Below are 27,399 nucleotides of genomic sequence, written 5' to 3' on the forward strand. Positions count from 1 at the left end.
CCGATAACCCCCAGAACTATTCCGGTGTCCGAATATAGTCGTCCAATATATCAATCTTCATGTCTCGACCATTTCGAGACTCCTCGTCATGTCCATGATCACATCCGGGACTCCGAACTATCTTCGGTACATCATAATATATAAACTCATAATATAACTGTCATCTAACCTTAAGCGTGCGGACCCTACGGGTTCGAGAACTATATAGACATGACCGAGACACGTCTCTGGTCAATAACCAATAGCGGAACCTGGATGCTCATATTGGCTCCTACATATTCTACCAAGATCTTTATCGGTCAAACTGCATAACAACATACGTTGTTCCCTTGTCATCGGTATGTTACTTGCCCGAGATTTGATCGTCGGTATCTCAATACCTAGTTCAACCTCGTTACCGGCAAGTCTCTTTACTCGTTACGTAATGCATCATTCCGTAACTAACTCATTAGCTACATTGCTTGCAAGGCTTATAGTGATGTGCATTACCGAGAGAGCCCAGAGATACCTCTTCGACAATCGGAGTGACAAAACCTAGTCTCGAAGTACGCCAACTCAACATGTACCTTTGGAGACACCTGTAGAGCTCCTTTATAATCACCCAGTTACGTTGTGACGTTTGGTAGCACACAAAGTGTTCCTCTGGTAAACGGGAGTTGCATATTCTCATAGTTGTAGGAACATGTATAAGTCATGAAGAAAGCAATAGCAACATACTAAACGATCAAGTGCTAAGCTAACGGAATGGGTCAAGTCAATCACATCATTCTCCTAATGATGTGATCCCGTTAATCAAATGACAACTCATGTCTATGGTCAGGAAACATAACCATCTTTGATCAACGAGCTAGTCAAGTAGAGGCATACTAGTGACATTATGTTTGTCTATGTACTCACACATGTATTATGTTTCCGGTTAATACAATTCTAAAATGAATAATAAACATTTATCACGATATAAGAAAATAAATAATAACTTTATTATTGCCTCTAGGGTATATTTCCTTTAGGGAAACCCTAGCCCGCGGACAAAGTGAGGGAGGAATACAACCCTCTCGTGGGGTTCCGGGGTTGGGACGATCTGTCCCGCCGTCGGGAGACGATGTCTGAATTTCTTGGCCAGATACCCGACCTCCCAAAGCTTTTTGATATCCTTCTCCTAGGCGGTAGAGGCCATCCACTTGCCTCCCACTCCAGATCCGGACATTTTTGGAGGGCCTTGGTGAGCGGAGAAGACGAATGCTTGGGCGCTGGATCTCGAGCGAGATAGAATGGATAAGCAGAGGAAGAAGAAGGAGTGGGTGAAAAAGGGGAGTCCTTATCTCTTTATAAAGGCAGCAGGGATCCTGCGCCTCCCCACTTGCCCGATAAACTCGCTTATTCCCCAAGCGTCGCGTTGATGGCGTGGTTGGGTTACCCACACCCGCATTGATGAGAATCACGTGATAAGGGGACACCATCTCTGCTTCGACAAGACATGCCAATAAAACCGCCTCGCGATATGTGCGGTAGCAGGTTGGAAAACGGTTCGAATAATGACCGGGCCGCAGCGTGATGTCATGCTATGAAAAGTTGTCAGTAGATTAGATTTTTGGAATATTGTGCTCTCTTCGATGGTATGTGGAAATTGTTTTGCAGAGCCGGACACGATCCTTGTGTTCAAGATCTTCTATGGAGTATTTGGAGAAGGAACCCGCCTTGCAATGCCGAAGACAATCTGCACACCGGACTCGTCATCATTGAAGCCTGGTTCAGGGGCTACTGAGGGAGTCCTGGATTAGGGGGTCCTCGGACAGCCGGACTATATACTTTGGTCGGACTGTTGGACTATGAAGATACAAGATTGAAGACTTCGTCCCGTGTCCGGGTGGGACTCTCCTTTGCGTGGAAGGCAAGCTTGGCAATTCGGATATGTAGATTTCCTTCTCCGTAACCGACTCTATGTAACCCTAGCCCCCTCCGGTGTCTATATAAACCGGAGGGTTTTCCGTAGGGCAACAACAATCATAATCATAGGCTAGCTTCTAGGGTTTAGCCTCTACGATCTCGTGGTAGATCAACTCTTGTAATACTCATATCATCAAGATCAATCAATCAGGAAGTAGGGTATTACCTCCATCGAGAGGGCCCGAACCTGGGTAAACATTGTGTCTCCCGCCTCCTGTTACCATTAGCCTTAGACGCACAGTTCGGGACCCCCTACCCGAGATCCGTCGATTTTGACACCGACAACAGAGGCTCCCAAGTGACACCTAACCAATCTAGGAGACACCACTCTCCAAAAGGTAATAGATGGTGTGTTGATGATAGTGTCCCAAACACTCAACTCTCTCTCACAAATTTGGCTATGGTGAAAAGATGATTTGAGTGGAAAGCAACTTGAGGAAGGCCAGAGATCAAGATTCTTGTGGTTGGAATGGAATATCTTGGTCTCAACACATGAGTAGGTGGTTCTCTCTAAGAAAATGAATGCTGGAAGTGTAGGCATGTTCTGATGGCTCTCTCCACGAATGAAGAATGGGTGGAGGGGTATATATAGCCTCCATAGAAAATCTAACTATTACACACAGATTCCCAAACTCGGTGGGACCGAATGGTAAAACTCGGTCAGACCGATTCAGGTCAAAATATGAACGTTAGGCTTTTCGGTGGGACCAATACAGTCAACTCGGTGAGACCGATGCGCTAGGGTTAGGTCATAACGTAATCTCGGTGTGACCGATCACATGAACTCGGTGGGACCGATTTCAGTAATAGACACATAGATAGTTGCTCAAAAAAACTCGGTGGGACTGATTCGCTCGCTTCGGTGAGATCGAAGTGTTACGAAAAGGAAACAGTGAATTTGCATTGCAGACTCGGCGGGACCGATTCACTCATTTCGATGGGACCGAAATGTTACAAAAAGGAAACACGGAGTTTGCAATCCCGTCTCGGTGAGACCGAGATCCCTACCGGTGAAACCGAAGTGACTAGGGTTTGTGGCAGTGGCTATGTCAAAAGAACTCGGTGGTGCCGGATAGATCAAATCGGTGGGGCTGAGTTTGACTTTTAGGTTTAGGACATATGTGGAAATGAGAAAGTGGTTGAGGGTTTTGGAGCATATCACTAAGCATTTTGAGCAAGTAAGCCATTAAGCAACACCTCATCCCCTTTTAATAGTATTGGCTTTCCTATGGATTCAATGTGATCTTGGATCACTAAATGGAAAATGTAGAGTCTTGAGCTTGTTGCCAATATGTGTCCTTAGCATTTTGAGGGTCCACATCTCTAGTCCATGCCATGCCAATCATTGAACTTTTTGAAATGATCATCTTGAAAGAGCATTAGTTCAATGAGCTATATGTTGTTAAGAATTACCAAAACCACCCAGGGATCAGTTGCACTTTCAATCTCCCCCTTTTTGGTAATTGATGACAACATATAGATCAGAGCTTTGACAAATGATAATAAGAATGAAATACATCGTCACTTTGAGAAGTATGTGATAAGAAAGAGCTCCCCCTAAATTTGTGCATTATTTAAAATTTGCTTTTGAATGCAAATGCACAACCAATTAGGATCATGGGTTACTCTTCCATGTCACATACATCTTGGTGGAGCGCTAAAAATGATAAAAATTAGGAACAAGCACTCATCACCAAGGAAAAGTGAATGACCATACATAAAAGATAGATAATGTCATCATCCAGGAACAAGCATTAAGCATGATATGATCAAACACATGACCATACAAAGTATCTCACACACATAGACATAAAGTATCAACCAAGCAAACAAAGCAAATAAGTAGCAAAAGAAGCAAAGCTCTCTCTCTCTCTCTCTCTCTCTCTCTCTCTCTGAAGCCTATGATCTATACACTTTCTCCCCCTTTGGCAACAAGTTACCAAAAAGCTTGAAAATGCATAGTGCTATGCGACTCTCTAGGCTTGATCTTCAGGAGGAGGTGTTGAGAGGACTCCAAGGATGAAATCATCTGTGGAAGTTGATGGAGCTGGTGGAGTTGCCACTGGAGGGGCTGATGCTGTAGCTCTAGTGTCTGGCACTGGCACTACAGCAGACCTCTGTGCCCTAGGCACTCTCTAGAACACTTTTGTTGTTCCTTTCCCCTTCTTCTCCTCTGCTTCTTCCTGGAATTGCTCAACTGTTGTCTGAATTTCAGTCACCTTCAAGTCAATATCATAGAATTTTGTTTCAATGATCCTCTTCAGCTCTCCTGGTTCTGAGTCAGGGTGGCCAGTCCTTTCTCAATTCTCAAGGTTGCTTGAATAAGATATCCAAGCTGGTCTTGCTTTGACTTGAGGAACACTTCTGAAGCTTCTTCGGCACTTGGCATCTTTGTTGCCTTCTCAGCGTTTGCTTTCTGTCTCTTCTCTTGAGCCTCAAGAGATGTTGGATCTTCGGCAGTCATGACAATAGTGTTGTCCTCAAAATCAGGCTTCAAAGGAAGGTGCTCCTTGTCCAGCAAATACACTCCTTTGGGCATGTTGGAGTTAATCAGCATGTGTATGTGTGGAGCATACCCACATGACTCTTCTGGTCAGCAGTTGTTCTCTTGATTGTCTCAACAATCAAACTCATGACTTTGAACTTCTGGGGCAAATCAAACATCTGAAGCATTAATGGAATGGCCTCTGATCATCCCGTGATCTCCTTATTTGGGCAACAAGGTGTGCCTCAATATAGTGTTCATTGTGGCCAATCCAGTCATTAAGTAGTACACTGAGCCTAGCTTGTGAGTCTCCAAGGCCTTGTCAGGTATCTCCTTGTACATGTTGGCCATGGAGTTGTGATCCTTCTTCCTCTCAGCATAGACATCAATGTCTTTCTCATGCTCCTTGGAGGCTTTTATGAGCCTGGCCCACTCATCAACAGTAGACTGGTACCTTGTACCTTCAGTCATCCACACAATCTTCCCATCAGGATAGAAATGAGCTGTAGAATAAAACTGCATAATGAGCTCATCATTCCATTTGGTCAACTTCTGACCCATAAACTTGTCAACACCATTGAGCTTGAAGCTCTCATGCACTCCTGGAAAATGGTATTCATTTTCATCAATATACTCCCAATCAACCCATTTCATATCACTGACAATGGGCTTCTTGTCAGGCAACACTGCCTCATAGAAATCTTGATGTTCTTTGGTGTGGAATCTATAGTCCACAGCTATCCTTCTCCTCACTGCATATGGATTAGCTTGTCTCCACAATCTGAGACTGATGTCTACTATGCAACTTTATTCTTTTAGACACGTGTTGGGCCTCCAAGTGTAGAGTTTTGTAGGACAACAATTTTCCCTCAAGTCGATGACCTAAGGTTTATCAATCTGTGAGAGGTGTAGGATGAAGATGGTCTCTCTCAAATGACCCTGCAACCAAATACAAGAAACCTCTTGTGTCCCCAACACACCTAATACAATGGCAAATTGTATAGGTCCACTAGTTTGGCAAAGAGATGGTGATAAAAGTGTAATATGGATGGTAGAAATATATTTTTATAATCTGAATAAATAAAAACAACAAGGTAGTAAATAGTAAACGGGCACAAAAACTGTGTTGCAATGCTTAAAAATGAGGCCTAGGGTCCGTACTTTCGCTAGTGCAACCTCTCAACAATGCTAACATAGTTGGATCATATGATTATCCCTCAAAGTGCAATAAAGAATCACTCCCGAGTTCCTATTAGAGGAGAACAAAAGATAGGAATTGTTTGTAGGCCATGAAACCACCTCAAAGTTATTCTTTCTGTTCGATCTATTCAAGAGTTCGTACTAAAATAACACAAAGCTATTTTTTCCGTTCGATCTATCCTAGAGTTCGTACTAGAATAACACCAAAGCAAATTCATATTCATAATACTCAATCCACACAAAGAACTATAAAGAGACCCCAAAAGTTTCCATTGGAGAAAAAGCATGCATCAACCCCTATGCATAGATTACCCCAATATCACCGCGGGAATCCGCGAGTTGAATGCCATAACACATATCAAGTGAATCAATAAGATACCTCATTGTCACCGGAAGTATTCATATTGCAAGACATATATCATGTGTTCTCATCTCTGAATATTCAATCTGACAAGACAAAACTTTGAAGGGTAAAGATTCAATTCATCATAACAAGAGTATAGAGGGGAGAAACATCATATGATCCGACTATATTAGCAAAGCCCATGATATAGATCACGAGAGAGAGATCAAACACATAGTTACTCGTACAAACCCTCAGCCCCGAGGGTGGACTACTCCCTCCTCATCATGGTGGCCGCCGGGATGATGAATATGGCCACTGATGATGATTCCCCCCTCCGGCAGGGTGCTGGAACGGGGTCTAGATTGGATCTCGTGGATACAGAGACCTTGCGGCAGCGGAACTTTTGATCTAGGGCTACCCCGAAGGGTTTCAGAATATTTGGGAATTTATAGTGCAAAGAGGGGGTGCAGGAGGCCACCGAGGTGGGCACAACCCACCTGGGCGCGCCAGGGGGCCCTGGCGTTCTCTGGTGGGTTGTGCCCCCCACGGGGCACCCCGAGGTGCAACTCAGGCCCATTGGGTTCCTTCTGGTCCAGAAAAAATCTCCAAAAAGTTACGCGGTGTTTGGACTCCGTTTGATATTGATTTCCTGTGATGTAAAAAGCAAGCAACAAACAGCAACTGGCAGTGGGCACTGGGTTAATAGGTTAGTCCCAAAAAATGATATAAAGTTGCTCTAAAATGATTGTAAAACACCGAAGAATGATAATATAATGGCATGAATACTCCATAAATTATAGATACATTGGAGATGTATCAGAGACCTGCATCTTTCCTTTCTTTCATATTCTCAGCCACTGGATGATTGTCATCATGGTCTGGAATTTTTGGCTTGAGTTTCCTGAGCACTTGGGCTTCATCATTTTCTTCTTCAACCTCAGGCACTGGGGCCTTGTTCTTCTCTGTAGCAGGAATGTTCCTGATGCTTCTCTTGGGTGCAGTCTTGGAGGCTTGAGTTGGAGCTTTGGGGGCTGTCTTGGGCTTTGAAGGTGCAGCCCCAGACTTGATGACACCCCCCATCAGCTTTTGTGTCTTGGGATGAGATGCAACATCCTCTTCTTACTCCTCACTAGTAGAATCTCTCCTCATAGATGGATTTCCAAACACTCTAGCAGTAGTTTTCCTAACCCTTTTCTTTCCCTCATCACCTTTTCTTGGCTCAAGTGTAAATACCATAGTCTCTTGAGTTGATTCCCTGGCCTTAGACATTGGCACTCTCCTGGCAAGTGCCTTCTTGTGTTGTCTTGACTTGGTGGAAGCAGCAACATCAGACTCTTTCTTTAGCACTTTCTTCTTTGAGCTGACTTCTTCAACCTCAAATTCCTCATCCTTAGAGTCCGAGGTTTCCTTCTTCCTCTGCCTAGTCTGAGCCTTAGACAGGTTTCTTGGTGTGCTCCTGCTACCTTCATCATAGTTGCCAGAGGGACTAGTGCCCTCACTCAAGTCCATCTGCTCCTCTGACTTGTTCCGGATGTCACTCTGATCAGACATACTACACTGCAAACTGAGAGCTGACCTTGTGACTGGTTGTAGATGAGATAGAGTAGATGAGCATCACAAAGTGCAGAGTTTTTGCAAAAAGAATGAGTCAAAAATTTAGTTTTAGTTTTCTAAAGGAAGCATTTCGGAGCTACCTATTTGTAAAACTCGGTGACACCGAAGCAACTTTGGAGTCTAAACTAGTGGAATCAGTCAGACCGAGACACGGTTCAACGACTCCGAGTTTGCTAGGGTTTCACAAAGTCCTGATCTCGGTCACACCGATTTGCAATTTTCGGTCAGATCGAAAATCACATGTGCAATGGCCTAAGCCAAATTGATGAGACCGATTTCTACAATTCAGTCGGTCCAGATGAGTCCGGCGGAAAACTAACCCTAAACTTTCAAATCAAAACTAATCTAAGGATGTTTTCTGTGGATAGATGGATCTCATACTTGGAAAGAAACATGGCATTGCCTTTGTGCTAAGAATCGGAGCTAACATAATGCACAAAGAGTCGAACTCATACCCTAACTTGGCAATGAGCTCGCTACGGCGGTAACAGAGGTGAAGATTTCCATCGACGGCGGCGGAGACCAGCAGCTGGAGGTTGTTGGCGACGAGAGGATGACCCGGAGACCCGAGGAGGCAGAGCAGGACACACGCGGGCAAAGAGGTTTTGGAGGAATTTCCAAAATTTGACCTGTCAGTATATATATCCTAGCACTGTTGGTGTGACCGAGTGGAACAACTCGGTGGCACCGAGATGCAGAATCACAAGCTGTTGCTGCAACTTGGTGAGACCGAAGAGTTCTAATCGGTTGCACCGAGATTAAAAACTAGATCAACCCAGTGAACTCAGTGTGACTGAAATGGATGAATCGGTCAGACCGAAATGCACAAAGAGGTATTGGAAGTTTAAGTCCATGAAAAATCTGGACTCAGTGCTCCTCACCCAGAGGGTTTGAATTTGACTTAGATCAAACTTTGTGATGTAGCATGAAAAGAGTTTGAGACGAGAAAATCATAGATAGCTAGAGGAAGTTCTTAGGCATTCTTGTCCATCCATTTGGCAAAATAAAAATATCCAGACAATCAAAGCAACAAATGGATGTCCTCGAATGAGAAAACTATGCAATCAACATGCTCACACAATAAAATGGCAAATGAAATATGTGGCAAATCATGCACAATCATTCTAGCATCTATCAAGCAATTGGCAATGACTAGGTCATCTATATATGAGTATATTGACTTAGGAGTCAAATGAGAACATTTGATCATAGGTCATACTCATCGTTTAAGCACAAGTGGGGTTACCACTTTTACATAAAGCATTGTTTTGTTCACACCATTAGAGTTGCTTTAGCTCAATTCTTAGAGTAAAGCTCCCCCTAGATGTGATATCCCCCCTAAGAGGGGTGAACTAACCTTGGGTTTTGTCGATGATGACTTCATGTAGATGTTGACGATGTGGATGCTCATTGTTGATGTAGATCATTTGAAGCAATCCATTGGAGTGAGTTGCACTTTCAATACCTACATGAGTTAGTCCCACAAGGAACAAACAAGGATGTCCATAGACATAGAATGAAGCACACACATGATGATGTCCATGAAAGCATTAGGTTACCTTGTCCCTTGTCTTACCAACAAGAGGGTTTGTGACTCCTTGAACTAGTGCAAGATGTGGAAGTTGGTTGCACTTGTTCTTGCCAAAATGAATATGAGTGAAGAATGTTGGCGGAGTCACCCTTAAGAACTCTCTAGTTCTTATTCTTTGGGATCCACATCATCTTGATGGGAATCCTTGGGGTTGTAGATGTACTTGACTAAGTAGAACTTGATGTAGTCTTGGGAACCCACTTGACCAAGGCCTTTGGAGCATCTTCAAATGCATCAATATCCTCTTGAAGCTTGTCCTTGCCTTTTAGCTTGTGGTATTGTGGTGGAAGATCATCTTGAGCTTGTGTTCCCTTGAAGGAAGTAGATCATACTTCTCTTGTTGAGGGAACAAACTTCGTCTTGGGGTATTAATCTTCTTCCCACTCAACTCCATTGGCATTGAACTTTCGTTCAAAACCAACACCTTGATTCTTCTGGTGCCTTCATTGCTTGCGTACAATTTCCTAAAATTGCTTACTTCCGGCAAGGCTCTTGTAAACACCTTTCTCTATAATCCCCTTCAATAAGCTATTTTCTTACTCAAGTGTAACTTGGCTAAGAGAATCATTAGTGGAATCAAGAGAACTACTAGAAGCAACAATATTGGATTTAGCATGATTGTTGTTACTACTAGAAGAAGAACCTTTCTTGTTCTTGTTGCTAGATTTTACTTGTGGCATGTAAGTAGACAAGACTAAACGCTTGCAATGTAAGAAGAACTTTTCTTTCGAAGATCATCATTAATGGCTTTTAAGAACCCATGTTCTTGCTCAAGGTTGAGCTTCTCGAAGCATAGCTTCTCATGAGTTTTTAAAAGTTCTCGATGATCTTCTAAAGTAGTTTCATGAGCTAACTTAAGAGTGTTTAGTTCTTTAGTTAGACGCTCAATCTCCTTCTTATCATTGTCATTCGTTTCATATTGATTAGCATGATTAATAGCATTTTCATCATAGTATTCATCACTAGAGTTGTCAACAAGTAAATCATCATCACCTAGCAAGTCATCTTCATCACTATTGAAATCAACATACTCGGGGTGTGTTACCTTGGGGCCTTTAGCCATGAAGCATCTCCCAATTCCTTTATTTGGTGAATCAAATATGTCATAGGAGTTGGTTGACACAAGTGCTAGACCGGCAACACCTTCATCTTGAGTATATTCGGAGTCAGAGTGATAACTTCTCTCGGAGTGATGGTCGGAGTCGGAGCCGGATATATACCCATTCACCAACATGAGCTTGATATCTTCGTTTTGTGTAGCTCCTTGATGACTTGTCCTTCCTTTCCGAATCCTTGCTTCTTCGAGAGGTTCTTCATTCATAACGACCATCTCTACTCATTCTCTCCCTTGGAGGTGATTCTTCCGCCGTAGCTTCACGATTCGGTTCTCTCCCATCGAACAATTCACCTTGCAAACCAATACACACAATAGCCCAAACGGCGGGGTTATGTCTAAGAATATGCATTCTCATCTTATGTTTCCAACTAGCAAAATTAGTACCATCAAAGTAAGGACCTCTACGGTGGTAATTACCCTCGCTAGACGCCATACTCTCCTAGGTTGTGAAACCCAGGCCAAGGCAAATGGAGACCAAAGCTCTGATACCACTTGTAGGATGGAAAGTAAGTCTAGAGGGGGGGGGTGATTAGACTACTTGACCAAATAAAAACTTAACCTTTTCCCAATTTTAATTCTTGGCAGATTTTAGCAACTTAGCACAAGTCAAGTAATCACAATACAATTCAAGCAAGCATGCAAAGAGTATATGAGCAGCGGAAAGTAAAGCATGCAACTTGCAAGAAATTAAATGGGAGGAGTTTGGAGGGATCAAACACAATGTTGACACGGAGATTTTTGGTGTGGTTCCGATAGGTGGTGCTATCATACATCCACGTTGATGGAGACTTCAACCCACGAAGGGTAACGGCTGCGCGAGTCCATGGAGGGCTTCACCCACGAAGGGTCCACGAAGAAGCAACCTTGTCTATCCCACCATGGCCATCACCCACGAAGGACTTGCCTCACTTGGGTAGATCTTCACGAAGTAGGCGATCTCCTGCCCTTACAAACTCCTTGGTTCAACTCCACAATCTTGACGGAGGCTCCCAAGTGACACCTAACCAATCTAGGAGATACCACTCTCCAAAAGGTAATAGATGGTGTGTTGATGATGAACTCCTTGCTCTTGTGCTTCAAATGATAGTCTTCCCAACACTTAACTCTCTCTCACAGATTTGGCTATGGTGGAAAGATGATTTGAGTGGAAAGCAACTTGGGGAAGGCTAGAGATCAAGATTCTTGTGGTTGGAATGGAATATCTTGGTGTCAACACATGAGTAGGTGGTTCTCTCTCAGAAAATGAATGCTGGAAGTGTAGGCATGTTCTGATGGCTCTCCCCATGAATGAAGAATGGGTGGAGGGGTATATATAACCTCCACACAAAATCTAACCATTACACACAGATTCCCAAACTCGGTGGGACCAAATGGTAAAACTTGGTCAGACCGATTCATGTCAAAATATGAACATTAGGCTTTTCGGGGGGACCGATACAGTCAACTCGGTGAGACCGATGCGCTAGGGTTAGGGCATAACGTAATCTCGATGTGACCGATCACATGAACTCGGTGGGACCGATTTAAGTAATAGGCACATAGAGAGTTGGTCAAGCAAACTCGGTGGGACCGATTCGCTTGCTTCGATGAGACTGAAGTGTTACGAAAGGAAACAATGAATTTGCATTGCAGACTCGGTGGGACTGATTCGGTCATTTCGGTGGGGCCGAAACAGTACGAAAAGGAATCAGGGAGTTTGCAATCCCATCTCATTGAGACCGAGATCCCTATCGGTGAAACCGAAGTGATTAGGGTTTGTGGCAGTGGCTATGTCAAAAGAACTCGGTGGCGCCGAATAGATCAAATCGGTGGGGCCGAGTTTGACTTTTAGGTTTAGGACATATGTGGAAATGAGAAAGTGGTTGAGGGTTTTCGAGCATACCACTAAGCATTTTGAGCAAGTAATCCATTAAGCAACACCTCATCCCCTTTTAATAGTATTGGCTTTCCTATGGACTCAATGTGATCTTGGATCACTAAAAGGAAAATGTAGAGTCTTGAGCTTGTTGCCAATATGTGTCCTTAGCACTTTGAGGGGTCCACATCTTTAGTCCATGCCATGCCAATCATTGAACTTTCTGAAATGATCATCTTGAAAGAGCATTAGTTAAGTGAGCTATATATTGTTAAGAATTACCAAAACCACACAGGGATTAGTTGCACTTTCAGTTAGCCCAACAAAAAAAATGTTGTGCAGCCTAGCAACTCTGATAGCCCAAAACCAGTGGAATCGATCAATTACGAGAAGTGTGTGTAGCTGCGTACACTGAATCCCTAATTGAGTTAGCTTTTTACTGCATCGCCGCCACCCACGAGAAATTCGGATCGGATAAGCGGTTGTTACGGGAGTGAGTCAGCTCTGCAAGGACGGTACCGATGCACGACAGTCGGGGCTAAGGCATCGAGCGCGGCGGCGGCGGGAGCACCGGCCTGAGGCGCGCGACAGCGGGAGCATGACTGAGGCGCGCGGTGGCTCCTGATGTGCACAGTGGTGGCAACACCACCTGATGTGCGCGGGCGAGGCCTAATTATGTGATTTTTCAGGAAAGTTCTATTAGACAGATTAATCTACTGTTATTTTTCTTAAAATAAATTCATGTAATTAGATCCAACCAGCTCTGATACCAAATATTAGATATATTGCCGAGATTATGCAATTGCTAATCGGACCTTGTCTAATACACATGAATACTATTCGATTCGATGCGGAAATTAGTGGACAATAAGTGATTATACCTCCGTTTGGAGAGGCTATCCTGGTGCAGGAAATAGAGTCCGATGTTGGTGACGAATTGTAGCAGTGTAGTTGATCACAACTCCGGCACCTCGCCGGAGTGAGGCTAGGCCTTCACGTCAACGTCCAACGCTCTCCCGATTGGATTTGGAGTAAATTTTGGAGGGCACTGGTATCCTAAGAGATACCACGATCAAATAGGTGAAGGGATGCCCTCCTTTATATATAGCGTTGTATATGACGTGGGACCTAACCATAATCGTAATTAGCCCCCTAATCACAGAAGCAAATTGCTAATTACTGCTAATTAGTGTTAATCCTATAATTAACTAATGGACCCACTTTAACTTCTGGTAATTAACATATTAACCATTTAATCACTTAATTTTCTAATAGTCAGAACTGATGTCTCGTACCCAGGTACCAAGCGAGACCGCCTCATGAACCGTGCGAGTGGCCTTGGCTCACAGCGAGACACCCTCATATAGGGCCGGCGCAAGCTCCTGCATCCGCAACCATCGAACTAACGGTCCTCCCAAAATAGGGTGTCCTTCCCATTCACTATTGTCGCCCTGGTGGCTGCCTTGAACAATGCCACGAAATTCCTAGGCACGGTAATCTTGACCTCCATCCATGGTCTTGTCCGATCCAGACGTAGCCATGCCTAGCGGGTTTGCATTGCGATGTTCAACCAGCCGAGGCACGGGATCCCAAATCCTCCTGCCCATCTTGGCATGCACACATCTTCCCAGGCCACTGAACAATTTCCCCCGTTCGCTTGAGCCTTGCCGCACCACAAAAAAACCCTAATTATCTTGTTCATATCCGCGATTGTCTTCATGGGGAGGTCTAGTGCCAACATCGCATGTAGCGGAACCGAGCATAACACCGAAAAGACCAAGATTAGTCTGCTACTCTTGGGCAGAGCGACTGCCTTCCAAGTGGGCAAGCAATTTACCAAATGGTCCACCAAGCGAGTTGTGCTACTGAGGGTTTCTTGAGGCATAAGGATAATCCGAGATATTTACATGGGAAGGACCCAAGGCGTCATCCCAAAGTGCTCTCAAATGTGTGTCGTCTCCACATCCGAGCAGTGTATTGGTATGGTAGAAGTTTTCTGCAAGTTGTCACATAGTCCGGACGCCGTACCGTACAACTCCATAATCCTCACTAAAGCTGTCAACTCGATGTCCATCGGTTTGATGAAGACGATGACATCGTCCACAAAGATTAACATTCGGTGGTATTGGCTGCTTGTTGTAGCTCATTTTCTGGTTCTCCTATGTTGTTCCTCGATCCTTCTTGTGTGTGTTGGGTGCTGCAGTTTTGTAGCAGTTGTGTTGTATCTCAGTCTTACTTATGATAATGAAAATGGTTCAGGCTGGCGTAAGCCCGTCGTAGCTCCGTAAAAGAAATTACTTCTGTCGCTCAAACAGATGTATCTAAAGTAATATGGATAGGAGGGAGTAATAAATTAATTTTTCAGGGAGATTATTACTATTTTTGAGCAAATGGTAATTAGTATTGTTAGAATTGAATTTCATTTACGCTCCGTTTGGATGTTGGCATTGGGAGCCTTGGCATTGCATTCAGTTGAATACCAATATCACAGTATATTGGTATTGAGATTGAATGCCAATATTTCTGTTTGGATGTTCAGATATCTGGAACACAAGTTGATATTGAGGTTGAATGCCAAGTTCTGTTTGGGTGGTCAGAGTGAGGAATTAAGTTGAATGACACTTTGCCAAGACATCAAGCAAAGAGGATGCCGGAGAGGAGAGAGGGAAGAAGTCCGGAGCTCTACAAAAGGGTAGGAAGGCGGTCATCAACAAACCTGCGCCGGAGCTCGGGGTGGAGGCACGCCGGGCACGCCGGCCGCCGGAGCTCGCGCTGGAGACGGGGCGGGAGGGTGGCGCTGGGCGCTGAAGCTCGAGATGGGCTGCTTGCGCTCGCTGGAGCTCGGGGCCGCCGGAGCCCAGGGCGGAGCCGTGGAGGTGTGGGATGGGTACCTGCGCCGCCGTCGTTCCTTAGGCACGCGCGGGCGAGACCTTTTCTGTCTCGAGCAGGGACGCTCGTTTCCAATACCTAGCGATGTCGAGCACAGACCCTCCGAATTGGGCCAGGTTTTTTTTTTGCGTTAGGACGGGTCGCTCGATATCGAGCCCGAATGCCACAGTTGAATGCCAAGGCCACCCAAACAGTGGTATTGAGGATATTCGGCCCAGATAAATGCCAATGCCCAATACCAGGCCTGAATATGAACATCCAAACGAAGCGTTAACGAATTCCATTTTTTTAGGTGAATTTAACGAATTCCTTTGTAGAAAATGCTTGGACGGCCCAATAAGCCCAGCTTCAGCCGCTTGTCGGCCTGCCCTCACCGAGCCCAAAATTGGAAGCCTCGTCAAACACGAGAGAATTGCCAGGGCCCAGGGAAAGCAGCGCCGCGGGCACGAGAGTCCGTCCTCTCCTGCCTGCCCGGTACCCCCTTCCCCTAAAACCTCACCTAAAACCTAAACCCTCCCCCCCATTCGTCGGCGCCGCCGCTCCCAATCCCACTGCCCGTCGCCTCCTCCACCCGGCCGGCTCCAAACCCCCGAGCTCTTGGCCCACCCCCTCCCCCCCGGCGTCACCCCGGGCGCTCGCCGCCATGGCGCCGCACGGCGACAGGAAGAAGGGGAAGGGCGCGGACCGCCCGGGCAAGCCGGGGCTGGGCCCCAACCGCAAGGAGTTCAAAAACCACCGCAAGGAGGAGGGGGAGAAGGCGGGCGGCGCAGAGGAGGAGCAGGAGCAGCAGCAGCCGGCGCCGCACCCCGCGGCTCTGTTCAACGCCGCCGACGACGGCGATTTCCCCAGAGGTGAGCGACGGCCGCGCGCGCGGCCTGCCCCCCCGCCCCTTCGCGTTTCGGTTTCGTATATGCTGACGTGGGGTCTCTGTGTTCCGGTCCGCAGGAGGGCGCAGCCTCCTGAGCAGGGACGAGATGGCCGAGGCGCGCACCGAGGCCGAGGTGGAGTTCGAGAAGGAGGAGAGGAGGGGGAAGAAGAAGAGGAAAGCCAACGCCTCCTCGGGAATCGACGGCGATGATGACCTGGGGACCCTCTTCGGCGGGGCTACCACCGGGAAGCTCCCACGCTTCGCCAATCGCATCACCTTGAAGGTTTTGAACTCTCTGAAACTATCCCTCTGTAGGATTTGCTTTGCAACCCTTGTGTCATGTGCGAATCAGTGGCTGGCAGGTTGTATGCAGCAATGCCCTTTTATGATCGCATCCTAACCTTGCCAATGTCATGTAGTGTCGTGTAACTTGTTATGCTAGTTTGTTTATCAAACATCATCAGAGATGTATATCGTCCAGATTGCGAATTTAGCTTTGTGCCTTTGACCCCACATGTGGTATATGCCTAACACAAGCTTTAGGAATTTGACACCACATGCCACAGAGCGCTCCCAAAGTATGGCACACAAATGGTAGTTTCCAGTGACTCCATATGGTACCACCGGTATGTCAAGTTGTTAACTTGGTACATTTATGGCAGCATAAGTTGGCACCTTGGCGGGTGCTCGTGAGGTGTAGCTTCAGTTGACTCACCTTCCCATAATACAATATGTCGTGTGCAAGAGGATTAGAAAGAGTGAATTGTGAAATTCTTAATATCAGAATAACTTGAAGAAATGCTTTTGGCTAGATGTGGCTTCCCTTGTACTCGCTCCGTCCCTAATTAGTTGTCTTAGATTTGTCTAGATACAGCAAATCTAAGACAAATAATTTGGGACGGAGGTAATACGAGTATTAGGCAACATTACAAGGACCAATTTGAATCAGTGAATTGAGCAAAACTCAGGTAGTGTTTTTATTAGCGCAATGTCTCTCTTAATTGCCAGCTATGTTTCTTTTATCTGACTACATTAACAGAAATTACTGATTAGATTTGGGACGTTTTTTCCGTTGGTGAGACTCTTGGATTAATTGCTGCTGTTTTGGTGAAACGGCCATACCAACCTTTCTTTTTTCTATTTTATCAGAATATTTCACCAAGCATGAAGCTTTGGGGTGTTGTAATCGAAGTTAACCAAAAAGACATTATAGTGAGTCTACCTGGCGGAATGAGAGGGTTTGTTCGCACAGAGGAAGTTTCGGACATTGCTTTGCATGGAAATAGCAAGGTATTGTTTTTTTTGTATCTTTTTTGTTTCCAAGGTTTCTGCAATTTATATTCTGCCAGTAATAATGAAAATTTAGTTGTGTTCTCGAAGTTGCTATCCAGAAAATGCAATTGATGTTGATATTGATTCTCGTTATTCTGTTAATCTGTTTGACTGCAGGATAATGAGGGCAGTGTATGTGCTGAAGTTGTTCATGTTGGTCAGCTTGTACCTTGTATGGTTCTGCAAGTTGATGATGATAAGAAAGAAGGAAAAGCACACAAACGGGTTTGGTTATCATTGCGGTTGAGCCGGATGTACAAGGGTCTTTCTCTGGATGCTATCGAGGACGGAATGGTATTTATATTTGCCTTGGCTCTTGTTTTTAGCCGAGTTCACTTTGGTTCTAGATATGCATGATACCAGCTTAACTCCTGCTAGGAAAGATCGGCATGAAATGTTTTCATTTTCCTTATCCTTATCCATCTTAGTTCTTGATATGTACAATGTCATAGCCCACAACCGTAGTCTCTGACTGCAGATGTACAATTCTAGCATAATGTGTAATTGATCAGAACTTTGTACCCATGCAAAAATTCACACGCATAAAACAATTACACCCCAACAGAACTGAAACATGCCAGAGCATACATCCAAGCATGTTCTCCTCCAGTTCTCCCAACAGTCAAAATGGAAAGAAGATGTGAACATCCAATGAGAACTACTGATGCTATCATGGAAAACTCACTGCTCTTGTTTAATTTTCTTTAGGTAGTCAACATTTTGGTCAAACAATGGCAACTTAATGTCACCCTTCGCTCCCATCACCCCCCTTTCAGTAAAGTAAATGTGGTCGACCGTTTATAAACTTTGTGTATAAATGAAGGGTGTTTCGCTGATAGCCAAGATTGGAATTTTGTGTATAAATGAAGGTGTGTTTCGCTTATAGCCAAGATCGGCCCCTACTGTTGCTTGAAAGTTTAGTCAGGGCATGAGCTTTTGACTGGTCAGCCACAGGGGTGAGAAATCCAGGCTCAGCACGTGGTGGCAAACTGGCAATCAACTTCCACAAAAGGGTTGATTTTTAAGAATGAGGTTGCCTCCCTAACTGGGCCGTTGTAATGGCAGCAAACAAAACATCCTTGCATCTGCGTATAAAAAAAATAAAAACTTAATGGAACTATGGTTGGTAATTATTATTAAATTATTTCTGCTCACCCTGATCAACAGTCAGCTCATCGGTGGTCTTTTATGTATGCACCGAAATGAGTTCTGTTCATTTGTTGATAGTTCTATTAAGGTGCTATTGCACACCCATTAACATGTACGGTGTCCATAATCTGCTCAATAGGCTGTCCCTTTATCTACCTATATTTCTCTTATACCTCTGACAAACTTCGATGTGTTAGATTCTGAGCCAACTCTTTTATATTATGTTTCTCAGGTGCTCACTGCTCAAGTGAAAAGCGTCGAGGACCATGGTTACATTCTTTATTTCGGAGTATCCACATTTAGTGGATTTATGCCGAAAGCTGGCAAAGGTAGACATTGCTTAATAAGGTCACAGTTACAATTATTGATTGTTAATAAATTACACATGCCTAGACAAGTGTGCACATGCCAGTTATTGTTCTACATTAGCACCTTCAGATAGCTGCTAGAACAATATATTTGTTTACAGGCTTATGGCAATATAATTATTTAGTGCTGATAATATCAATAGTCCAATTTCTAGCAATTGCGTTTTGTGAAAAAATAACGCTGTCAGGCTGCACCTTTTTTTGTTATTTGGTGTACTTATAGGTACATTTTTATTAACTCAGACGTATCCTTTTGTTGTTGTAAACTATTAATACATGCAGTACCTACACTGTATGCAAGGAATAGTGTACAAAGTATAGTTAAATGGGAGGAAATTTATAAACTTTGCTTGTGCCTAGACTCCTGATTTGGCATATTTGATTATAAGTGTATTTTTCTAATAAATTACTGAACTCAAGACACGTAGCACAGTAAGACAAAGCTTGCCGGGCTGTCTGCTAGCTTACTACTTAACATTATTTGGAATAGTGTTACTGATGTACTCCATCCGTTCCTAAATATAAGATGTTTTAGCTTTTCTCTTTTTTCTCATATTCGTATGTATCTAGACGCGTTTTAGTGTGTATATTCACTCATTTTTATCCATATGTAGTCCATAGTGCAATATCTAAAACATCTTATAATTAGAAACGGAGGGAGTATGTGTCTGCTGTATTCTTCAAACAATGTTTGTTTCGGGATGTACCTATGAGCTAATCAACTGGTATTCTTTTGTAGAAACTGTGAAGATTGAGAGCGGACAACTCATACAATGTGTCGTGAAGGGGATTGATAAAACTCGCTCTATTATTCACTTGAGTTCCGATGAAGACTTGATCTCTAAATCCATTGTACGCTTATTATTATTAGTCAGTGGCTTTTGAGTTTATTCTGTATCATGTCAGTTATAGCTAATTTATAAGTCTGTTTTTATCTAGATTAAAGATCTGAAAGGCCTTTCCATTGATCATCTAATTCCTGGCATGATGATGAGTGCACGTGTTCATTCAGTCCTTGAAAATGGAGTTATGCTATCATTTCTTACTTACTTCACTGGAACGGTAACTTTTTTTCAACACTTCAGTATTTTCTTTTTTAACTTTCCCATGGTTTGGATTTTACTTATTTTATTACATTGAACGTATTTTCCTTATCAGGCTGATATTTTTAATTTGTCGAGCTCCTTCCCTTCTGGTAATTGGAAAGATGATTACAGCAAGAATAAGAAGGTCAGTAATTCTTCCCTATAGATGTGATAATGGGCTTGTGGCCATGGAGTCTATAATATTTGCATTGATCAGTCCTAATAATGAGTCTGCACAACGTTTCTACCTATTTTACGTTCATTGGCACTGACTGTGAATTCTCTTTTTATCATCTGTGGGCAGGGTTTTGGGTACTTCAACTGTACCCAAAATTGTAGGGTGGTCGGTTATGATTCCTTTGCTAAAAATGTTCCTTTTTCTTGACATTTTTCTTATTTCAGACTTGCGTTTTCTCACATTGTAAACTTGGGATAGCAATAATAACAATAACAATAGTAATAGTAGTAATAATAGTAATAATTAACTTTTTAGCTCTCTGTGCTGGGTTTCTCTTTTCTTAATCCGAGAAACTTTGTTTGGTTACTCACTCCTTTACCTCTTAGGGTGCTCATCTGTCTGCGTGGTTCTAGCAAGAGAAGAACACTACATGAATGTGTCCTGTTCCTGTATTCTGTCTCATGTGTTAGAATACAGTCCCTCCAAACCGGTTTACATGCCCCACTTATTTTGAGCATAACTTTGACCGATTTATAACCAACAAAATATAATTTACATGCCACAAAAAGTATATCATTTGATTCACATTCGGAAGAAGTTTCCGATGATTTTCTTTTTGTGGCATACAACTTATATTTTGTTGGTTAAATTGGTGGTCATAGTAAGGCTCAAAAGTCCAGGGGGACTTGTAAACCGGTCTGGAGGTAGTACGAATAACCCTGTAACACGGCAAACGTCAACCATCACGTATCACAGTGAGTCTAATCATTGAATGACAAATGACCATGTTGCACATGACTTCTGTTATGATAATATTCTCAACTATGGCGGTACCATTTTCCCCAGAAGATGCAGAATCCCACCACTTTCCAGGACACGTGGACATGTGAGCATGTCACAAGTTGTCGGTGGTGAACTTAAATGATATGCAACAGTATATATGAATATGACTTGCTACTGTATTAGAGTATTTAAATCTCCACATAATTAAGTATTTTTTGATTTAACACGAGAAGTACTAAAGAAATATTCGAGCATTTAGATCACTAAAGTAGTGATCTAAACGCTCTTATATTTCTTTACGGAGGGAGTACTTCTTTATATTTTACTACTTTATCTAGCATATACTCCCTCCGTAAACTAATATAAGAGCGTTTAGAATACTAAACTAGTGATCTAAATGCTCTTATATTAGTTTACAGAGGGAGTAGTTTGGAAAAAGGGTCAAAGGCATGTATTGCAGGCCTTTTCAGCATCCGGAAAGAAAGCTGACAATAAACTGTGTCATCATAGCCACAAAAGATTGGCTGGCTAGCCCACTTGTTACCATTCTAATTGGGTCTAAATTGAATAGGGCGTTGCTTTCTTTACCACATTTACCTGAAGTGGATTTTTTGCTAGGCACGTGGTCCACGGTTGTCACAAGGACAGTTTGCTGCTAATTTAATCAAAAAATTAAACTGTCTTGATCTGCATGATGATCCCTCTTCTCTCTTTTCTGTTTATGTTTGTCCAGTTTTCAAATGACAGTCCTGTTGTTGAAACATATTGTTGGTTATTCTCTTGGACTGTAGGACTTGTGAGTGATTTTTTCATTACGCTTTGTGCTACAATTTGCAGGTAAATGCCCGCATCTTGTTTGTTGATCCGTCAACAAGAGCAGTTGGGCTTACATTGAACCAACACTTACTTCGTCTTAATGTACCCCCCATTGTAAGTTTACTGCTTTTGCCTGACCAATTCTTTTGGTACGTTCTTGAATATTTTCATTTATGCCTGCATAGTTGGCTTCAGTCTAGTCTATATTCGAAGAGGGGCTTTACTGTCCTAGTCTTATTCATTTTTGATTGACCATTTTCCTTATGCAGAATGTTAAAGTTGGAGAAATATATGACAAATCACGGGTGCTGAGGGTGGATAAAAAGGCTGGTCTTTTTCTTGAAATACCTTCTCCAACTCCATCACCTGGATTTGTTAGTGTATGTGTGATTTCAAATATGTTATTGCCTTGGCTTATTCTTGTTTTCAAAAGGGCCCATCTTATGTTGCTATTTATGCCATCACTGAATTTTTATTCTGCTTTTCATTAAGATCCATCTTAATATTTGGATATTGCGATTATGATCTTTAGATACACGATGTATCAGACAAGGATGTGAAGAATGTGGAGAAGAAGTTTAGGGAAGGCAGCTTGACACGTGTCCGTGTACTTGGAGTGCGACATCTTGAAGGAGTTGCACTAGGCACCCTAAAGGTAATCACATCTGGCCACTTAAGTTTTTATTCTGTGCCTTTGTTTACTTTTGAATATCCATACACTTAAGTACTTAACCCATTTTGATGCTCAGTATTCCTTCTTAGTTGATACACCCTGGTCCGTGTTACATCCTACCTTTTTTATACCCAATATGCTCATTCGATGCATGAACTCTTCTTGTACCACCTTCTTTATTTAGCAATTATGTATTTATCTAGCAATTATGTTCTTTAAAGGTCGGTTTAAGCTGTACAATGGAGTTTATATGGTTATAAAAGATGAGATGGGTACTTGATCCATACCATATGTTAGTGCCTGTATTCGAAACTGAGGTACTGAATATATGATGGAGGGGGTCATCTGATGATAATTGTTCTGTTAGTTTCCGTGGTGCTGCTTAATATTCCTGGTCACTGTTTACAAGTCACTTCTTTACTTCTTAATTATTAATTATGATAAAATTGTTTGTGATAGTACTGGACATATAATTAATATGATGGCAAGGTAAGTTCATTCTCTTTTATTAAGCATGCGGCTTCTTCTATTCTAGCTCCATTGTTTTGAAATGTATTTAGTTGGTTCATCTTTATTATTGACATGCATCTGAAAAATCATTTTGCTTCCAGCTGTTGCATGTGCTTAATTAATATCAAAGCATGCCAGGCAGGCCTGTAAATCAGATTTACCTCCTTTTCTTAAACTAGCAAAAGAGGTTGTTTCTGAGGATCTCCATATCGTATCCATTTCCAGGACAGTGCTTTTGAAGGTTCTGTTTTCACTCACGCTGATGTCAAACCAGGAATGGTAGTGAGAGCTAAGGTAGTTACTGTTGAGCCTTTTGGCGCAATTGTGCAGTTTTCAAGTGGTGTGAAAGCACTTTGCCCACTTCCTCACATGTCTGAGTTAGATAACATTGTAAAGCCACCGAAGAAATTTAAGGTGCCATTCTGTTCTTTTTCTTCCTCTTAATTCCATTGCATATACCATAAGACTGGTATATATGATTAAGATGCATAACATGTCCACCATTGACACTTCCTTTTTTTTGTTAATTTTGTGTAGGCTGGAGCTGAACTACTTTTTCGTGTTTTGGGTTGCAAATCCAAGAGAATAACAGTGACATACAAGAAGTCTCTGGTACCTTAACTGCACTCTCACCCTTGAAATGTTTAGTATACTGCAAATTGCACTCCCTCCGTCCCAAACTTTGTACTAAATCAGCGACACTTATTTTGGGATGGAGAGAGTATATTATATAGAGCATGATGTAATATTGTTCTTCATATTGCTTTCCTTGCCTCTGGGAGCTGAATAGTAAAATTCTGGATTTCCTTCAGGTCAAATCAAAACTTGAAGTGTTGGCCTCGTATGCTGATGCCAAGACTGGTTTAGTGACTCATGGATGGATTACTAAAATAGAAAAGCATGGGTGCTTCGTGAGATTTTACAATGGAGTTCAGGGGTTTGTTAGCAGGTTGACCTCTCATTCTTATGAAATTCATCAGCTATATGTTCTTAACCTGCATATTTTTTTCCATATTCATGTGATGATCTTAATGGTTAAACATGCTCCTTTTGTCTTTGAAGTCTCGGTCTGTTGAGTTTAATGAATTGAAAATCAGATTTGACTGATTTCCTCTCTGAAAGGAGTACCGCCGGCCACTGCATCGATTGATGCATATAGCCATGAATGTGATTTGTCTTATGCTGCTCTTGATAGCGACAATTTATTTATTGAATATATGCCTCTGACATATTTCCTTATTTGTACTAGATCTGAACTTGGACTAGAGCCAGGCATTGAAGCTGAAAGTGTTTATCATGTTGGACAAGTTGTCAAATGTAGAATTGTAAGCGTGGTCCCCACTTCAAGGAAACTATATGTTAGTTTTACAATGTCTTCTAATAGGTGAGTGTTCCCTCTTGTTCTTTTATTTTTTTTCTGCTCTCTTGCTCATATCAGTTTTTGTTTTACATGGTTACGGGTAACTGGGCCGTTGTTTTTATCCTTGTACGTTCTTAAATATTTTAAAGGTCATTATGCGATTATATTTCCTGTCATCTTTCTATTCTTTTTGAAGAAGAAGAAGGGGAGCCTTGGCGCAGTGGTAAAGCTGCTGCCTTGTGACCATGAGGTCACGGGTTCAAGTCCTGGAAACAGCCTCTTGCAGAAATGTAGGGAAAGGCTGCGTACAATAGACCCAAAGTGGTCGGACCCTTCCCCGGACCCTGCGCAAGCGGGACCTACATGCACCGGGCTGCCCCTTTCTATTCTTTTTGAAAGTTTTTTTTTAAATAGTCCTTTTTTGAAGAGATCGATGTTAGGTCTTTATTTTGCTCTGATAAGGATTTGGCTAACAAAGTAACAAAAAAATTAATGTTACATATAATTGGTGTCATTAGATTCATGCTCAAAAGGACTCGTGAATGTGATGATGTATCACATAAACAGTGTTAATATAGTAATTGTTGGTCAAAACCTTGTCTTAACAACAGTTTAAATGGTGGGAGTACCATAATACCAACGTTTCTGGATGGAGGGAGTAACAAACAACTTTTATTGGATTTTAAGTACGTTTCATTTAGGTTCTGAGAAACTGGCAGTAACACTTTTCTCATTAGGATAAGATTAGAATCTGTAATAACAGTTGCGCAGGCTTATTTTTAGCCCATCTAATACAACGTTAGTCCACATGCGAACGTATATCCTCGAAAGCAAGAGGGGCCACCTTAGCTTTGTCTATTGCTGATGAAGATCTGTTGATTCCGCTCCTTCGATACGTTCCGCAGGTGTAGATGAGTTGTCCTCTCTGTTCACAGTGCCAGGTTTTGGTGTAGCAGCCACATGCCATCCCACCATGCATCAACTGGAGTGAACTGAGGATGCGTGGGTGAGCCAGCCTCGCCAAACCCTGAGTCCACACTTTTTCGTGAGAGCAAGTTTGATTCACTAAAAAAAATCGTAGGTGTTCAGCCCGTGTCACAATATCCCATCTTCCAACTCTCGCACCATTGACCACACTTCCACTCATTGCACAAAAGAAAGACATCTGGCACAGAGGAAATGGCCAGATGCTTTTACACTGCTAGCAGTTGTACAAACTGTACTATCAGATATCTCATACATACATTGGTGTTTTTGAACCCATAATATTATATTTAGCATGCCAGGTTATTGCTGAAGTTTTTGCATACATGTTTTTTTTGTATGGTAAAGGGCAGTTGCATTCTTAAACGCTGTGCTACGGTACTAGATCTCTCCTTTTCCCTCTATGGTTATTGCCAATACTTTCAGTCTCTTGTTGGCTTCTGCTGACACCTAGGAACCGAACTTTAACCAGGAAAGGTCCTGAGCAGATCCCTGCTTTGTTCTTAGACCTGTGCCTGTGTTTTTGGCACACAATTTTCCTTTTGTGTTGTGTAGCTTGACAACTAAAATTTTACTTTCTCATGCAGGGTCATTCAAGCTGATACTGCAAAGGTGGGTACTATTGTCTCTGGTGTTGTGGAGCGACTTACTCCTGCAACTGTTGTGGTCAGTGTCAATGGCTTCTCCAAGGGATCTATACTTAATGAACAGTTGGCAGATCATCATGGTATATCCTTGCCTGTGATTTTCAAATATTTGGTTCATTCGGTCTGGACTCCCCACACACACAGACACAGACACAAACACAGCCGGCACATCCACAATCCTTTTCCCCGGCTCATCTGTACATCTTTGTTCTGTTCACCCATTTACCTTTTCTTCTTAATTAGGCCAAGCTGCTCAGTTGAAGAATTTGTTGAAGCCTGGCCATGAGTTCAACCAGCTTTTAGTTCTTGGTAAAGTCATTGAAGTTCTGGCTCTTTTGTTATTCAACAATTTGTATGAACTAATTGACAATCTTTCACCCGCTGTTCAGTTTCTGCGAGTACAATGTACTAGTAATCATTGTTTATAGGGCGGTAAGGTGACCTATGGCGAGCACGTAAACAATGCTAGTAATATTTGTACTTTTATACGACAAAGAACTTTGAGCTGTAGCATAACTCAGTCTGTATATAGTAATTTACTTGCATAAATTTTTTATTTACATATCCTTCCTAACGCACTTTTGGTTGTTTTACATGTGGATATTACTTCACTTGATTAAGTATTTCCTTTTGTATTATGCTGTTGCAGATACTGAAGGCCAAAATTTAGTTCTTTCCGCTAAGCACTCACTTATCAACACCGCAAATGACATTCCATCAGAGATATCACAGATGCAATCTGGAGCTGTAGTTCATGTACAGTTCTTCATTTTGTTTCAGTTACATTATAATTAACGAGCAAGTCAGTTGACATTTCTTTTTTACCTTAGGGTTACATTTGCAACATCATCGAAGCTGGTTGTTTTGTTCGCTTTCTTGGACATCTAACTGGTTTCTCTCCCAAGGATAAAGTAAGCATGTATTAGCCCTGCTGCTCTCTTTATCTCGGAACAGCCTCTTATCTTGCATATTTTGGCTTCGTCGTTCTCTCTGTTGTCTGAAAAAAGCCTAACCTTGTGTTTCCTGAAGGCGGTTGACAGGCCGATAGAAAAGCTTTCTGATGTGTTCTGTGTTGGCCAATCAGTTCGTAGTCATGTCCTCAATGTACGTGTAACATAGTGTTGTTGATACCTTCGTGTTTGGATACTATGTTGTTTGGTTTACTGAATGGTTCATTATTTGTTATAGGTGAATGCGGAATCTGCTCGAGTAAAGCTTTCACTCCAACAGTCCATGTGCTCTTCACCTGATTGTTCATTTATTCAAGGATATTTTCTTCTCGATCAGAAGGTCATAATATAAATCTATTTGTGTCTTACTCCAATTTAAATGGCTGAACCCTGATGAAAAAAAGATTAAAACGGCTGAAGGGAAGTCTTATCTAGAACCATCCGTTCACAAATATAAGATGTTTCGGATATTTCAATATAGACTACATACAGATTGAAATGAGTGAACAAACACACTAAAACGTGTTCAGAAAAAGGTTAGAACATCTTATATTTGTGAATGGAGGGACTAGCTGCTAGCAGTGTGGTAATTTTTGGGCTGGGGTCAATAATAAAAGCTTTCGATGAAAGCAGAGTCTGGTGAGGTTTGGGT

General features: G+C 42.6%; 1 protein-coding gene across 2 annotated transcripts in view; it reads left to right on the top strand.

Annotated features, from left to right (window-relative positions):
• Positions 1-15,531: 15,531 nt before the first annotated feature.
• LOC119322146 (rRNA biogenesis protein RRP5-like) overlaps positions 15,532-27,399 on the top strand; it is a 19,438-nt gene continuing 7,570 nt past the window's right edge. For both annotated transcript variants that reach the window (XM_037595643.1, XM_037595649.1), the window contains exons 1-21: positions 15,532-15,895; positions 15,990-16,195; positions 17,062-17,202; positions 17,362-17,538; positions 18,626-18,722; positions 19,501-19,613; positions 19,701-19,823; positions 19,920-19,991; positions 21,645-21,737; positions 21,893-22,003; positions 22,156-22,278; positions 23,032-23,220; positions 23,344-23,418; positions 23,619-23,755; positions 24,056-24,190; positions 25,738-25,877; positions 26,041-26,106; positions 26,447-26,553; positions 26,628-26,708; positions 26,827-26,901; positions 26,986-27,087. In XM_037595643.1, coding sequence (XP_037451540.1) covers positions 15,688-15,895; positions 15,990-16,195; positions 17,062-17,202; positions 17,362-17,538; positions 18,626-18,722; positions 19,501-19,613; positions 19,701-19,823; positions 19,920-19,991; positions 21,645-21,737; positions 21,893-22,003; positions 22,156-22,278; positions 23,032-23,220; positions 23,344-23,418; positions 23,619-23,755; positions 24,056-24,190; positions 25,738-25,877; positions 26,041-26,106; positions 26,447-26,553; positions 26,628-26,708; positions 26,827-26,901; positions 26,986-27,087 — 2,571 coding nt within the window. In that variant the 5' untranslated portion in view covers positions 15,532-15,687. The remainder of the gene's footprint in view (positions 15,896-15,989; positions 16,196-17,061; positions 17,203-17,361; positions 17,539-18,625; positions 18,723-19,500; positions 19,614-19,700; positions 19,824-19,919; positions 19,992-21,644; positions 21,738-21,892; positions 22,004-22,155; positions 22,279-23,031; positions 23,221-23,343; positions 23,419-23,618; positions 23,756-24,055; positions 24,191-25,737; positions 25,878-26,040; positions 26,107-26,446; positions 26,554-26,627; positions 26,709-26,826; positions 26,902-26,985; positions 27,088-27,399) is intronic.

Source organism: Triticum dicoccoides, chromosome 1B (genome assembly GCF_002162155.2).
Source record: "Triticum dicoccoides isolate Atlit2015 ecotype Zavitan chromosome 1B, WEW_v2.0, whole genome shotgun sequence".
Lineage (NCBI taxonomy): Eukaryota > Viridiplantae > Streptophyta > Magnoliopsida > Poales > Poaceae > Triticum > Triticum dicoccoides.